Raw genomic sequence first — 13,760 nt, forward strand, 5'->3', positions numbered from 1 at the left:
AAGTTTAAATTCTGTCATTATTTCCTCACCCTAGTTCCAAATGTCGTTGCAAACTGTTTTAACAAAAGGAGTTATTTTGCACAATGTCCAAGCTGCTGTTTTCCATGCAATGAAAGTGGATGGTGACTCAGTTGACAGTTGAGCTCCAAAACGACAAAAAGCACCCTTCTGAAGCCATACAACAGCTTTGTATGAGGAACAGACCCAAATTTAAGTCGCTATTTTTTGAGAACCTCTGAAATAGCTCTTAAATCCCATTTGCACTTTTGTTCAATTCAAATGGTCACGATCAGTCAGAAGATGTGGAAGAACCATTGATGTTTTACAGAAAACCTGGTGTGAAAAAACTTGATGTTTGAATGCGCACCAGCACAAATGAGATTTGAGAACTGTAACGGAGCAGCGTGGGGTGAATTACTCAAAAATAGTAATCCACTACAAATGACAGATTACTTCTTTAAATTGTAATAAGATTACTTTTACTGAATGCTTCATGGAAAAAGTGATCACATTGCTTACTCTACATTTAAGTTACTTTCTAAAACAGTTTTTCAGCAAATAATTACTTAAATTTCAGTTTGTACCACATTCCAAGCTATCGTATGGCTTCAGAAGACTTGTAATATAATGCAAGTAAAAAGTTATAAAAAGTAAGATTTATGGATTTTCATTTTTTTTTTTTTTTTTCATTTTTGGAGCTTAGCAGTTTAAATCATCATCCATTTTAATGTTTGGAAACAAGTTGTTCAGATATTCTGTAAAATATATATTTGTTTGTTTTCCATGGAAGAAAGTAATATGGTAACAACATATAGGCAGTAAATGATGACCAAATTTTCATGTCTGGGTGAAGTAACCCTTTGAACAGAGTGCATACTAAGTCATTTATTGAAGTATATTGTGGCATGTGGTCGTGTGTCGGTCTGCGGGAGAGAGAGAGAGCGGTAGGCTTGTTATTCGACCACGCCCCCCATGCCACAGATATATAAATCTAACCCATACTCATTTTGCTATTCTCTTTTAGAATTTGAGGCTTTGGTGCACGAGTAAAAGGTCAATATTTGGCAACCCATCACACCACAACTCTCCTGTGAAAAGCTACAGCCAGTCAGTAGTGTACGTCTCTACACATCATGCCATGAGCCAGGAGCTGAATCTGCTTCCCTTAATTACATTTATTTATTAAACTTTTCTTTTTTATATATATATATATATACAAACTGAACATGTAAACCGTTTTAGTTCTCTCATAAAAGACATTAGATTCCTGCACTACCTTTCACCTCTTCTTTTTTGTTCATTTTGGCATGTTTCTCTTTCTGTTTCTTCCTTCTTCTTCTCCTTATCTCGATGTTTCGCTCCTCTCTTGTGATAGAGCCACTGAACACAGTGAATTCCAGAAGAGAAGGATGAGACGAAATGAGAGAAAAAATATTTAAGAGAGAAATTAAATAAAGCCATGCGTTGAGAAAAAATACAGCAGTTTCTTCTTATTTCAATTATTCCTTTTGTGCATTATATTATAATGTTAGCATACAGTATAAATCATTTTTGAAACCAAAAGTTAAAAAACAAAAGTACTAAATAGCAATGATATGCTAGGGTCACATACAAGATCAAAATTCATCTAAAAACACAAACTATCCATCATTTTTTCCTTTGTAAACAATATTTTTCACATACGCAGTCACCTAAACTTTATGTAACATTTTTAGGTAAATGAGATGAATTTCTGATGAACTGAATAGAACTGAACTTATATAAAATAAATACATTAATAATAATAATAATAAAAAAAACACTTTTATAGATGTAATATCTTAAAAACATTTTCTGATCACAAAATACCAAAACAGATGCACACATAAAAACAAACCTAGTGGTCAGACTTAACACTTAACACACTCTTACAGTATTATGCCTTTATATTGAACTGAAACTCTATTCTATTCTTAAATACTTAAGGATAAAAAGGTGCTTATTACTTTTTCATTCTCATATTCATGGTGATTGAATGTATTTATGGACTGACAGGAAGCGTTTGATATTATTGCAGACTCTGAACCAGTCAGAGTGCAGGGGAGGGGTTTTTTGTTGACTGTCAGTGAATCCGTGGTGCTGATTTGTCATTGGTGACTGTAGGGCGGAGCTTCACGGTGGCAAAAGGATTCGAACCTCTAGAAGACAGGAAGAAGAGAGAGAGAGAGCAAATTAAGAGGGAAAGGAAGAGAAAGAAAAGTGATGGTACAGTAGTGGTTGGAGTAATGGAAAATAACCCTACATGAGATATAGAGTATGTATATCAACACCATAAATTTAATCCTGAATGAAAATAAAAATAGGAAATTACACATATATTTTTTTTTTCATAGACTGTGCATTGTGACATTATTTGAAGCACATTTACCCCCAAATGCTCAATATCTTTATACATCCAGAAGTTTGACTTTTGACTTGTTTTGTAATACCCATTATTCTCAATGGGGATTCTCATTACAGAATTACAGTATTAAAGTATTACAGTAAACGGAGGCAGTGGTAGCACAACAAACGTTTTTTTACTTTTTTTTTTTTTACTTTTTGCATTACGGTAATGATGTTGAGATTTTGATGCATTATACTAATTAGAAGTGGGAGCAAAACTTTGTAAAAATATATAATAAGAAAATGCATTAACAAGAAAGTAAACTCAACGATGTATTTAATACCTGGGGAAAAGAGGGTGCTCTGGTGGCTGTCCATGAACAGTTGACCTCTGCAGACATAAATAAAACTCACATATATTCAAATTACAACTACTACATTTATGGACAACTGAACATTTCTAAACCAAAATTTTAAACCAAGCTAAAGAGATCACATGAAGCTCCCAACAAGAAACTATAGAAGTAATTATAATTATAAGTATTATAAATAATTCCGACAGAAGCAGCCAATTCTTTTCAGTATATACACTAAAGCCAGCTAAGCACTGCATTATTTTTGGCCCACTTTATATCTTGGGTAAAGCTCACCGAAGAGTGTAAGACATGAACGTGCTTCACATTTTTCAATTAAAATGGTGCCGTGCAAACAAAGGCAAGCCCTTTTGTCTGGATGGCAATGTTTTGTTTGGAAAAACAAAACCAGTCCGAATGTGTCTGGGCAAAAGACGATGTCATGGCAACAGCAACTTCTCTGATTAGTGGATCTAACTTCAGAATTGTGGGTAGTGTAGTACTTCACTAAGAATTCGCCATATTTAGGTTGGTCATAATTGCTGTGTTGATTGCATGATGAATTGCTGTGCTCCTATAGTTTCTAGATTTGATTAGCGTCTTACAAGTCACACAGCACGAATGTGGCCCAAGATTTAGGACACGACCAGAACGAAAAAAGAAATCTTGTCAGATTAGCTAATTTTTGGCTCTGACTGCCAAATCGTGGCAAAAATCATATATTGTGGACACTCACCTCCAAACTTGATTCCACATTTCGTTCAGGAAGGGTTGGAGCTGGAGGTGGGAGCTCATTGTAACTTTTGTGTTCCACTTTGCTATCAAAATGAGATTCCGCCCTCCTGTCAGGCAGGGGAGATATCGGACGAATGTCAGCTGATCCCCGGCGAAGCGGTGCACCTGGGGGTGGGATTTCATTGTAGGTTTTCTGATTGGTCTTTCCCTCATTGGTAGACTCCGCTTTCTTGTCAGGGAGGGGAGAGACTGGGCGAAGATCTGTTGAAGCCCGACGCATAAGTATTGCTGAGGATGTGATGTCGCTATAGCTCAAGGTGTCTGCAGATTCTGATTGGCTGGTTGGATCCAGGAGGTTGTTCATGCTGTGGCTTCGGTGTGACGCCCCACTGAATAGTTCAAGTCAACATCAAATTATACAATACATCTAATTAATCAATGAGTCATTACAATTCAGCACAAACTCATGTTTACCTGGAGCCTAAGGGTAGAAAATCTTTAGTGGAAGCCACATAAGCAGCAGGAAACCAGCCTTGACTGAAAAAAAAAAGATGATCAAAATGCATTTCACTAGAAATGATTTAATGAACACAATGAATTAGATGACAAAGGACCATATGCCATATACCATATTAGACAAATGACTGAATTTATGATGATATCAATGCATTTTCTTCCCAATGACTAAATTAAATCTTTAACATCATTCAAAAAACAATAAAGCTTTAACAATAAAACAAAAAGCTACTAATTAACTCAATGTAATAGATGACAAAGGTTTATCGCATTGGTTGATTGACTGTTGAGTAGGTAGCACTTCACTGCTGTTGAAACACTTTCGGATGAATGAGTATTTGCACTATGAGCCCAATGTGGTCACACATGTTTCGACCACCTCTGAATGGGGTTGAAGTGGAAAAATCTCAAAACGTTTAGGACACCTCTCTTTAGCGTCATCCCAATTCAACTAGATTAGCTGAAACGCACTTTGGTAAACCAACTCTAGAATTGCTCACCGGAGGCTTGAGTCATGGCGTCCATACAGCCAGCCATTCCAGGGTTCTGGTATGATTACGGTCAACATGTCACCACGGGAAAACGGCAGCAGGACTGGATTGAATGAAGGGGGGTGTGATACGATGGCCCTCATGGAGCGGCCGCCACCAAGACCCAAAGACTCACCAACAGAACAGGAGCGAGAACGACTGGGGAGTGGAGACGGAGCTGTGGAGAGACATAGGGAAAGAATCTGATCTTGATCTTGATTTAGTTGAGTCATAGTAGAACATGAGGTTGTATGTGCAGAGTCTCCAGACCTCCAGAGGGCACTCTGCCCAGTGGCTCTTGGTCCCTTTCTCTGTCTCCAGTTTGCAGCAGAGAGCCCAGAGAACTCCTTAACTGTAAGAAACATCAAAAGAAATACTTTTTCTGCCAGTTTATGACCGACATGTCTGTGGAGGGCGGGGTTTTGGAGAGAGGGCATGTGGTTGAAGGAGCGGTTTAGTTTGGTGATGGAAATCTAGCGAAAGTTAGCAAAATGGCTGAAATAGCTTATTGCACCTATAAAGCTAAAGTGTATAATTTTTTTCACTGTGAATCTCTTTTTTCTACAAGGAAGCATTCACCATGTTTTTTTTTATTGCAGTTCAAAAAAGTGATGGCTGAAGCAACTATGATTGTTGCCACTAGCTTTAGAACATTAGCCATCCACAGTCCAACACTTATTTGGACTGGAGGCATATTTAAAGTTGCATACAAATTAACTCACATTTGTCGCCACAGAATCTTCTGTTGTTGTCACATTCACCATTAAATGTGCTATCAGTAACTTTAGTTTGTGTCATCTTGGACTTGTACAGTGACACCTAGTGGTGTGGATGCAGCTTCATTCAAAAACAAAAGTTCACAAGGAAGATCTAGTGTGGTAATGCCTCCCATTAGACCAGGCCATACTTCTAACACTAGAACAGGGCATAGAATAGTGCAGAAATATGCGACTTAGGACGTAGCTACAGTATCATGGCTGGTCAAAAAATTCTAATTTCACCCGCCACTGACATATGTGGCATAAAAGTACATTCCATACATGGAACCTGTGCATCACACAACCTCAAAACCCATCTGTTACATTGTGTAATCTTAGTAAAGTCTGGGGAACCGGCCTTTGTGAAGCTAGCCAAAAAGGGCAAGAGAAAGAAAAGGATTATGGATAGATAGTAAATACTCCTCATTCTCATTATTCCAGAGTCACCTGAGCTTCTTGATCTGTTGAAGTGGGCGTTCGAGGTCTGGAACCTCTGCTCTCACTGACTCTTCCTTTCCATCCATCCGCTCTCTGCTGCAGGGACACCCCCATCTGTCAACACATATGAAAGATGGGTGTGCACACGCAATGGGCTGATAAAGTTTAGTTTAGAAGGTACTGAACTGATGGTCTATGTGTACATACTGCTAATGAACTCCAGTAGAAAGCAGCTGTACCTTGTTGATGAGGTACAGTAGCGACTGCGTAAGTCCACAATGTTTCTCAGCCAAGAAACGATACCTTCTCTCTTCCTCTTTGAGAATTTCATGTTGGCTCTGTCTAAGGTACTGCATGTACTCACTGCCTTCCTGCACACATTCAGAATGCTTATATGCACAGTTATAATAGAGATAAAGCTGTTTGTTTGTATGTTTTTGTGCAGTTGAGCTAGTCTTCATCTGACTGTCCAAGTACACATAACATAATGTGTAATCGAACATTTGAAGAGAGGACGACTAATATGCGGGGTACAGTTGTACATCACCTCTGTCTTTTGGTGCATGCATTCACATTTGCCAATTGTGGTCCAATTAATGTGTAGACATGTGTAGCTTGACAAAACCAAGCTACAATTGTATTATCTAGGTCTGTTATTCAGACTTCTTAAAAATGATCAGTTAGTCGTCATTCCAGTAGTGCTGGTCAATTTGAAGAGACTCCACAAATGTTGATTCCAATAAAGTCTGATATTAGCATGCGGCTAAGCTAAATGCTTGGTTCTGTAATTAGCACACTCTAAAAACACCACTCACAAATATTGGCTTAAATTGCACATTTATAATTTATTAAATCAGACGGAAATTTGAAGACAATGGTAAGTAAGTCTGATGGCACAGGCGGCAGTGTTTTACAAAACCACAATAACATCAACCCACAAATGCAACAAGCACACACAGATGCAGTTGTGGCATTACCAGCGAGTCTCTGAAAGCTCCACGTCTCAACTGTCTCTCCAGTGCTGCAGCCTGACTCCTTACTTCCAATTCATACACCCTACGGCTTCCCTACACACATCCCATATATCAAATAATCCATGTCCATACACTCCTCTAAACAAACATATACAACCCACAACCACACACATCCACACCCACTTCAATGTACTCCTCATCTAGCTTCACATTCTTGTCCATGGCCTGCAGAACCTCCACATGGAACCAGCGAAACTGGAACAGAACCAGCAAACAGATAAAAATGAGAGAGAGAGAGAGAGAGAGAGAGAGAGAGAGAGAGAGAGAGAGAGAGAGAGAGAGATGCTTACATCAACTTAAAGGTATACATTTTATCAGCATGCAAGTTTTTTAGGATTAATATCCCATTTGTTTGTTACCATTAGCGCCATGCTCTAACATTTGAGCTATAGGCACCATATCTAATCATTCAACTCATGTCATGACCACGTAAAGGAGTAAACATCTTAAATTTCGCACGAAACCTGCAAGGATACTTGAAAGGGATGTGACGTAACAACTCATAACTTCAAATGCCGATTTAGTCAACTTTACAGATCAAATAAAACTAGTACTTTTGTTCATTTTTACAAACAGTGGTATGAGTCGAAATTATTTTCAATGGTGATTGACAACAAACCACAAATGGTGTCTATGTTTAAGCTGTAAGCTGTAGTCCTATTAAGACATTGTCAGCTAACGGTATCAATACTGTATGAAGGTGCATTTCTTTATAGCTGGAGCATAAAGAGCTGGAAAACTCATGAATTGTTTTTGAAAGAAAGATCTGAACCCACCACACCCTCCACCTCAGCTGTCAGCTTCTGCTGCGTCTCTGATATCTCAATCAGCACTACACCTAGGAAACACATACATAGATTAATTAAATAATTGATTATGGATGCATAATTTAATAGGCTCAGAATTGGACGAGTGGGTTTGAGAGAGTGTTATTATCAATGGCAGAATGTTATGTTTGCTCAATCGGTTGAGTCCGTTAATTCAAGTGGACTGTAAAAAAACGAATAGATAAACAGCAGTGATAAGGCACTTTAGAGTTTAGAAAAACATAATCTAATGAGTATAATTGATTTATTTCACAACACGTTTACATAAAATATAAATTAAATAATTCAGTCAAATAGCTAATAATTATTTTAAAATTAATACAAAAAAAGTGTATCCCCCTTTCTCCCAATTTGGAATAAACAATTCCCCACTATTTAGTAGGTCCTTGTGGTGGCGCGGTTACTCAACTCAATCTGGTGGGCAGAGGACAAGTCTCATTTACCTCCACTTCTGAGAAGTGTCGCGTGGATCATTGTGCATGACACCGCAGAGACTCACAGCATGTGGAGGCTCATGCTACTCTCCACAATCCACGCACAACTTACCACACGCCCCATTGAGAGCGAGATCCACTAATTGCGACCACGAGGACGTTACCCCATGTGACTCTACCCTCCCTAGAAACCCTAGAAAGAATATTATGCGCATGGAAAACGTGATATGGATATGAATGTATGCTCCATTGAATTATAAGGAATGTCAGTACTATTAATCGTTTTCATCTACTGACACACAACTCATGGCTAGTACTAGCCACTTCACTTCTAACAGTTGATTTTGACTGATTGAAATTACATAAAAAATATTTCAAACTTCAAATTAAACAAAAATATAATCAAAACAATAAAGTGGTAAAAAAAAAAAATCATACCAAACTCAAACATTTTTCTTTCACTGGCTTTTTGCAGTGACTTAAAACTCACTCTGTGACAACAGGTGGAACAATACTAATACAAATTAGATCATAAAAACAATTATAAATTTAAACACAATAATAATAATAATAATTGAAAAATACAACATGACCTATAGATTGTTTAACACAGATATCATCATTTTTGTTTCATAAGATAGCTACAACCCTTAATAACAAAATGTTATGTTTCACTGTATTTTCAGAGTTTGGACATTAACTTTATTAGCACCTGCTTGTGGAATCTCCAAATGCAGGAACTGAGTTTAAACTTTGAGCTGAAAACAAAGTTAAATAAAATTAAGTGGTGGAAATGACGCTGGTACAAAATTCTATTTTTTACGTTTTTTTAAATAAAATTACATAATAGCATAATTTGACAAATAAAAAGACTCCTTTGTCTTGCCATGGATAGCTAAAATTTTATGTATCCTAAATACACAACTAAATAATATTCCCACAATGTATGCATTATTGACGCCCACTAAAACTATTCTGATCACAAGTGATTTTTATCGTAAATATTCTTAAGTGTTCTTAAAACATCACTTGTTCATCTCAAGTATGTTCTTCACTGACACTTTTGTTGACTTGGTAAACTAGTACACACACTCTAAAAAATGTATATAAAAAAACAATTAATTAGGGGCAACATTTGTTTGTGTGGTGGAAATGACGACACAACGGTGGGACGGTCTAATAGTTTTCACACATTAAATATTGAAATGGTTTGTTTAGATCATCATAGTTTAGAACATGTAATAATTAGAATTTGTATAATCTATTTTCATAGTTTAAGCACTAGAAAGAATTTGTGGGTATAAAATGACCCGGTGTTTAGTATTTACATTACAAAAAACCCTGCGATTAACACATGACCTAGACTAAAAACAAGGTACCTTTTTTATTAGTGTACACATCAATAAGTGCATTGTAATCGTGTGTGTAATGTGATAAATTGAATTAATGAATTTAGAGGGGTGAGAGAATGAGACCGTGCATCTATAATTTAAGTCTCAATGCTCACATCACAACCTAATCTCTCTCTCTCCCATACAAACACAAACACACACACACACATACATACATACACAAACCTGTCTTTTCACATACAGGTTGTAATGCTTGATAGTAACATTACAATTACATAATAATAACATTATAATACATATAAAAAATCATCAAAGATAAAACATTATTTAATTCATGCTCTTACATTTACAAGCCTCTACGATTTTTTGTTTTGGCAAGCATGACTGCTACAGCGTTCTGTGCAAACACCAGTAACGAAAACTCATTATGCGGGCACTGAGCCGAGAGCGTTGGTTAGCCAAATCTTGTGTTTTATGATACAGTGAGGAAGTGTCTGCCACTGGACACCATTTGCTGAAACATCTATTGTCTGAAGGACCAACTAGCTCTGATAGAGCCAGAAAAGACAGATTAAGACTCAAAAGACTTGTCACACAGTCTTTCCAGTTGGCATTGCTTTGAGACACAAACACAGAAAAACACACACATTTTGAATCTTACCAAGTGGGCTGGATGACAATGTGTTGAGAGCTTGCTCACCCATTTTAGCAAGAAAACTGAAGTAGGCCTCACTCGTCAGTGCCAAGGCTTTGATACACACAGACACACACAAATATAGCTTACATTTTGTACAGAAATAGCTTGAAACGTTCCCTGCTTAAAACAGCTGAAATCAGCCTAAGGTGGTTAGGTTGTCTTCGCTTGTTTAAGTTGGTTTAGCTGTTTTCCCAGCCAGATCAGTTAACTATAGTACCAAAATAAAAACCCTTCTAAAATCATCCAAACAAATCAGCCTGACCACTTGAGTAAGTTACCCAAAAAAGAAATCCAATACAAATTATTTAAGTCTCTAAAAATTGCACCCCAACACTTTTGTTTAGACTGGAAGACCAGCTAACCACTTTAGGTTGGTTAAAGCTTTTTTAAGTTTCAGCAGGGTATGTCTGTTATTCGATAAATATTTTAAAGAATTTCACCACACAAATTAAAATTTCAAGTTAAAGGGTTAGTTCACACAAAAATGAAAATCATCCCATAATTTACTCATCCTCAAGCCATCCTAGGTGTATATGACTTTCTTCTTTCAGCCAAACACAATCGGAGTTATATAAAAAAATATCCTGGCTCTTCCAAGCTTTATAATGGGAGTGAATGGTACCTTAGATTTTAAAGCCCAAAAAAGCACATCCATCAATCAAAAAAGTAATCCATATGGCTCCAGGGGGTTAACAAAGGCCTTCTGAAGCAAATCGTTTTTGTAAGAAAAATATCCATACATATAACTTTATTAACTGTAATAACTGTCTTCCAGTAACGGCCGTCTGCGCATTCACGAGAGTCGAGTTCCGGCGTATGACGTAGGCGTAGTGTAAGCTCCGGTGAAAAATTACGAATGCGGAAGTTCAGATGATAGAGCAAAACAAAATGCCAGTCACAATTTATAAGTCAACAACGAGGATTTTTAAAGAAATATGTCAGAGGATTTCGATATAAGAGAAGAGGAGATTGTGTTTTTTGCCCAGCCCTATTTGTTTGAACCGGAGTACACCAACCTGGAATTCCGGGAGATGGAGGAGACTGCAGCAGCAGCAGCAGCACAAACAAAACAGTCTGGTAGACAGAGAGTACGGGAGACATAGTGGTGCTCATGCAAGAAATTCGAGGTAATGCCAATAGAGGCTGAGAGAGTTTGCTACCATGAATGGACAATTGGAATGACTGGATAGATGCATGAATGCACCATTTTAAGACTAATACAAATGTAGAGTATAGCTAAAACAACTCACTTCTTTTCGCCTTATTCTTTTACTGTAAACAACGAGCCCTTCCGCATTCGTCACTTCTCACCGGAGCTTACGCTACGCCTACATCATACGCCGGAACTCGACTATCTTTTGAACGTGTGGATGGCATTTACAGGAATCCAGTGATTATAGTTTATTAAGTTGTACATTTTTATATTTTTCTTACAAAAACGCATCACTTCACTTCAGAAGGCCTTTATTAACCCCCTGGAGCCGTATGGATGACTTTTTTGATGGATGGATGGATAGATGCGTTTTTTTGAGCTTCAAAATCTAAGGTACCATTCACTCCCATTATAAAGCTTGGAAGAGTCAGGATATTTTTTTATATAACTGATTGTGTTTGGCTGAAAGAACAAAGTCATATACACATAGAATGTCTTGAGGGTGAGTAAATTATGGGATAATTAAAATTTTGGGGTGAACTAACCCTTTAATTTACATTTACAGTAAGCGTATGACTGAAAAACTAAATATGCTCACCTTGAAAAGCCTTGATGTAACTGTTTCCTAAAGTAACCAGCTTTTGTAAACCGGGATTAAACTGATCCATGAGGTTCTGAACAATCCCAAACAACATCAAACAATATCATGCTGGGATATTACACAATATAAGTAGTGATAATGAAAAGTCAGGTAGTCAATATAGCAAAATAAACCCCCAAAAGGCTATTCAGGAGCTGAGGGGTCTTGTATAACCCTGAAGGGGTTTATTTTGCCTTAATGATAGGTTGACTGTACATTATCCCTCTTATTCAATGGGTACTTACCAAATAAATAAATGGACATAAAATATTGAGTTGAAGTTATTTCATTAAGGTCACATCCACACTAGTCTATTTTCTTTTGAAAAGTTTTCACTTTCCAAATGATATTGTTGTCCAAAGTATGCAGTAAAAGAGCATCCACCTCAAGCAAACGTATACACTTTTTATGTGCATTTTGGAGATTTTTTTTAGCTTCTTGGTGTTTCCATCCAGCAGTTTTTATGCAATATCCCAAAATGCACATAAAAAAAACGTTGATGCTAGTGGATGTGGTCTAACATTCTCGTAGATTAGCTTAAGACCACATCCTAACCAATCAATTTTTGTTTGAAAACTTCCAAGCAATATCGTTGTATAAAGTATGCGGTAATAGAGCATTTTGAAACGCTCCATTTTCAGTGGAAGAAAAACAATGTTCTAGTGTCGAAGAGTGGCGTAAACACAGTGAAACCGATGCATTAGTGTGGACATAATCTATCTTACTTGTAGATTAGTTTAAAACCACATCTGCACTAAGCCATTTTCGTTTGAAAACTCAGTTTATAGTTTCCAATGATGTCATTGTCCAAAATGTGAAATAATAAGCTCATTTTGAAATGCTCCATTTTCAGTAGAGAAAAACACCATTCTAGTGTGGATAAGAGGCATAAATGTAGTGAAATTAATACGTTTCCAGTTTCCAAATGATATAATTGTCCGAAGCATGCGGTAATAGTTAGCATTTTCTAAACGCTTCTTTTTCATTGGAGGAAAACAACGTTTTAGCATGGAAAAGCTTCATAAACATGGCAAAATTAGTACTTTTTCAAATTAATTTCGCTACGTTTATGCCAGTCATTCACCCTCACGTTTCTCCACCGAAAATGGAGACTTTCGAAAGCGTTCCCCCAATGTGATGATACTAGGTGGCCGCTGGAATAAAGGAATTTTATTGTCCAGGACAATTTAGCGTCATTCCACATAAAGCCACAACTGACCAATCACAATTAAGTATTCCAGATAGCTATAATACTATATATATATGACTAGCTGTAATTAAGTCTATAACAAATATGAATAATTTATGAGCATTCTGATTTGATCATAGCTTCAACAAGATTAACAAGCACTATGTAGGCTAATGCTGCTTTGAATGATATGTATCACTAAAAGCGCTATAGTATTAAATCGATTTGAGAATAAAAGACTCACATTATAAACACTCAGAGTTGATCTATGTAGAAGGTCACTGTTAGCACCAGACATCCTGCTACTGTTCAAAAACACACAAAGCATGTATGATAGATAACGTTCATTATAGTCCTAAATGTACATTAACTGAGAAACATTAAAGTAGTGGTTTGGTTGATAAATACCTGTGATAAGAAAGCTTTCACACTGAATTTATTCCTTAGTTCCTGTTGCTGAGGTGCCAAGCACGGTGTCTGTGTGATGGCACACTATCCTTATCTGTGTAATGGGTCTTTTCAGGTCTTCGTTAACGTCTGTTACAGGCCGAGAGAGCGAGTGAGAGGAGATTGAGGAGTCCAAATTTGATACGGGTAGGAGTCTTGAATTATTTATTCTTCTCATGACAGGATGTAGAGAAGGGCCGCCGTCTGACAGGCGGACAGGAGATACACACTTTAACTGGATTTGCTTCACCTGCCCTAATGAGACACTCCATGACCAGAACCATGTCATTACA

At 37.1% G+C, this 13,760-nt stretch overlaps 2 protein-coding genes across 3 annotated transcripts in view; one reads left to right on the forward strand and one right to left on the reverse strand.

Annotated features, from left to right (window-relative positions):
* LOC127639702 (parvalbumin-7) overlaps nt 1–1,477 on the forward strand; it is a 44,489-nt gene extending 43,012 nt beyond the window's left edge. For both annotated transcript variants that reach the window (XM_052121868.1, XM_052121867.1), the window contains exon 5: nt 1,025–1,477. In XM_052121868.1, the coding sequence (XP_051977828.1) occupies nt 1,025–1,050 (26 nt within the window). In that variant the 3' untranslated portion in view covers nt 1,051–1,477. The remainder of the gene's footprint in view (nt 1–1,024) is intronic.
* On the reverse strand, nt 1,475–13,318 carry LOC127639700 (brain-specific angiogenesis inhibitor 1-associated protein 2-like protein 2). Its single transcript, XM_052121864.1, has 14 exons — nt 13,265–13,318; nt 11,790–11,865; nt 10,003–10,089; nt 7,505–7,566; nt 6,852–6,923; nt 6,672–6,761; nt 5,934–6,065; nt 5,704–5,808; nt 4,769–4,850; nt 4,469–4,676; nt 3,927–3,989; nt 3,454–3,841; nt 2,709–2,755; nt 1,475–2,177 (listed from the first exon to the last, which is right to left on the reverse strand). The coding sequence occupies exons 1-14, from the start codon at nt 13,316–13,318 to the stop codon at nt 2,102–2,104; spliced, it is 1,542 nt and encodes a 513-aa protein (XP_051977824.1). The 3' UTR covers nt 1,475–2,101.
* Between the last annotated feature and the right edge of the window lie 442 nt (nt 13,319–13,760).

Source organism: Xyrauchen texanus, chromosome 48 (assembly GCF_025860055.1).
Source record: "Xyrauchen texanus isolate HMW12.3.18 chromosome 48, RBS_HiC_50CHRs, whole genome shotgun sequence".
Lineage (NCBI taxonomy): Eukaryota > Metazoa > Chordata > Actinopteri > Cypriniformes > Catostomidae > Xyrauchen > Xyrauchen texanus.

Excerpts from the sequence above, each read along its gene's own strand:
- LOC127639700 (XM_052121864.1), bottom strand. The coding sequence starts at position 13,318 with ATGTCTGGTGCTAACAGTGACCTTCTACATAGATCAACTCTGAGTGTT. Across the intron at positions 6,924-7,504 it reads CAGCTGAGGTGGAGGGTGTG|TTTCGCTGGTTCCATGTGGA; the intron begins GTGGGTTCAGAT and ends GTTCTGTTCCAG. Across the intron at positions 3,990-4,468 it reads CGCCATGACTCAAGCCTCCG|TCAAGGCTGGTTTCCTGCTG; the intron begins GTGAGCAATTCT and ends TTTTTTTTTCAG.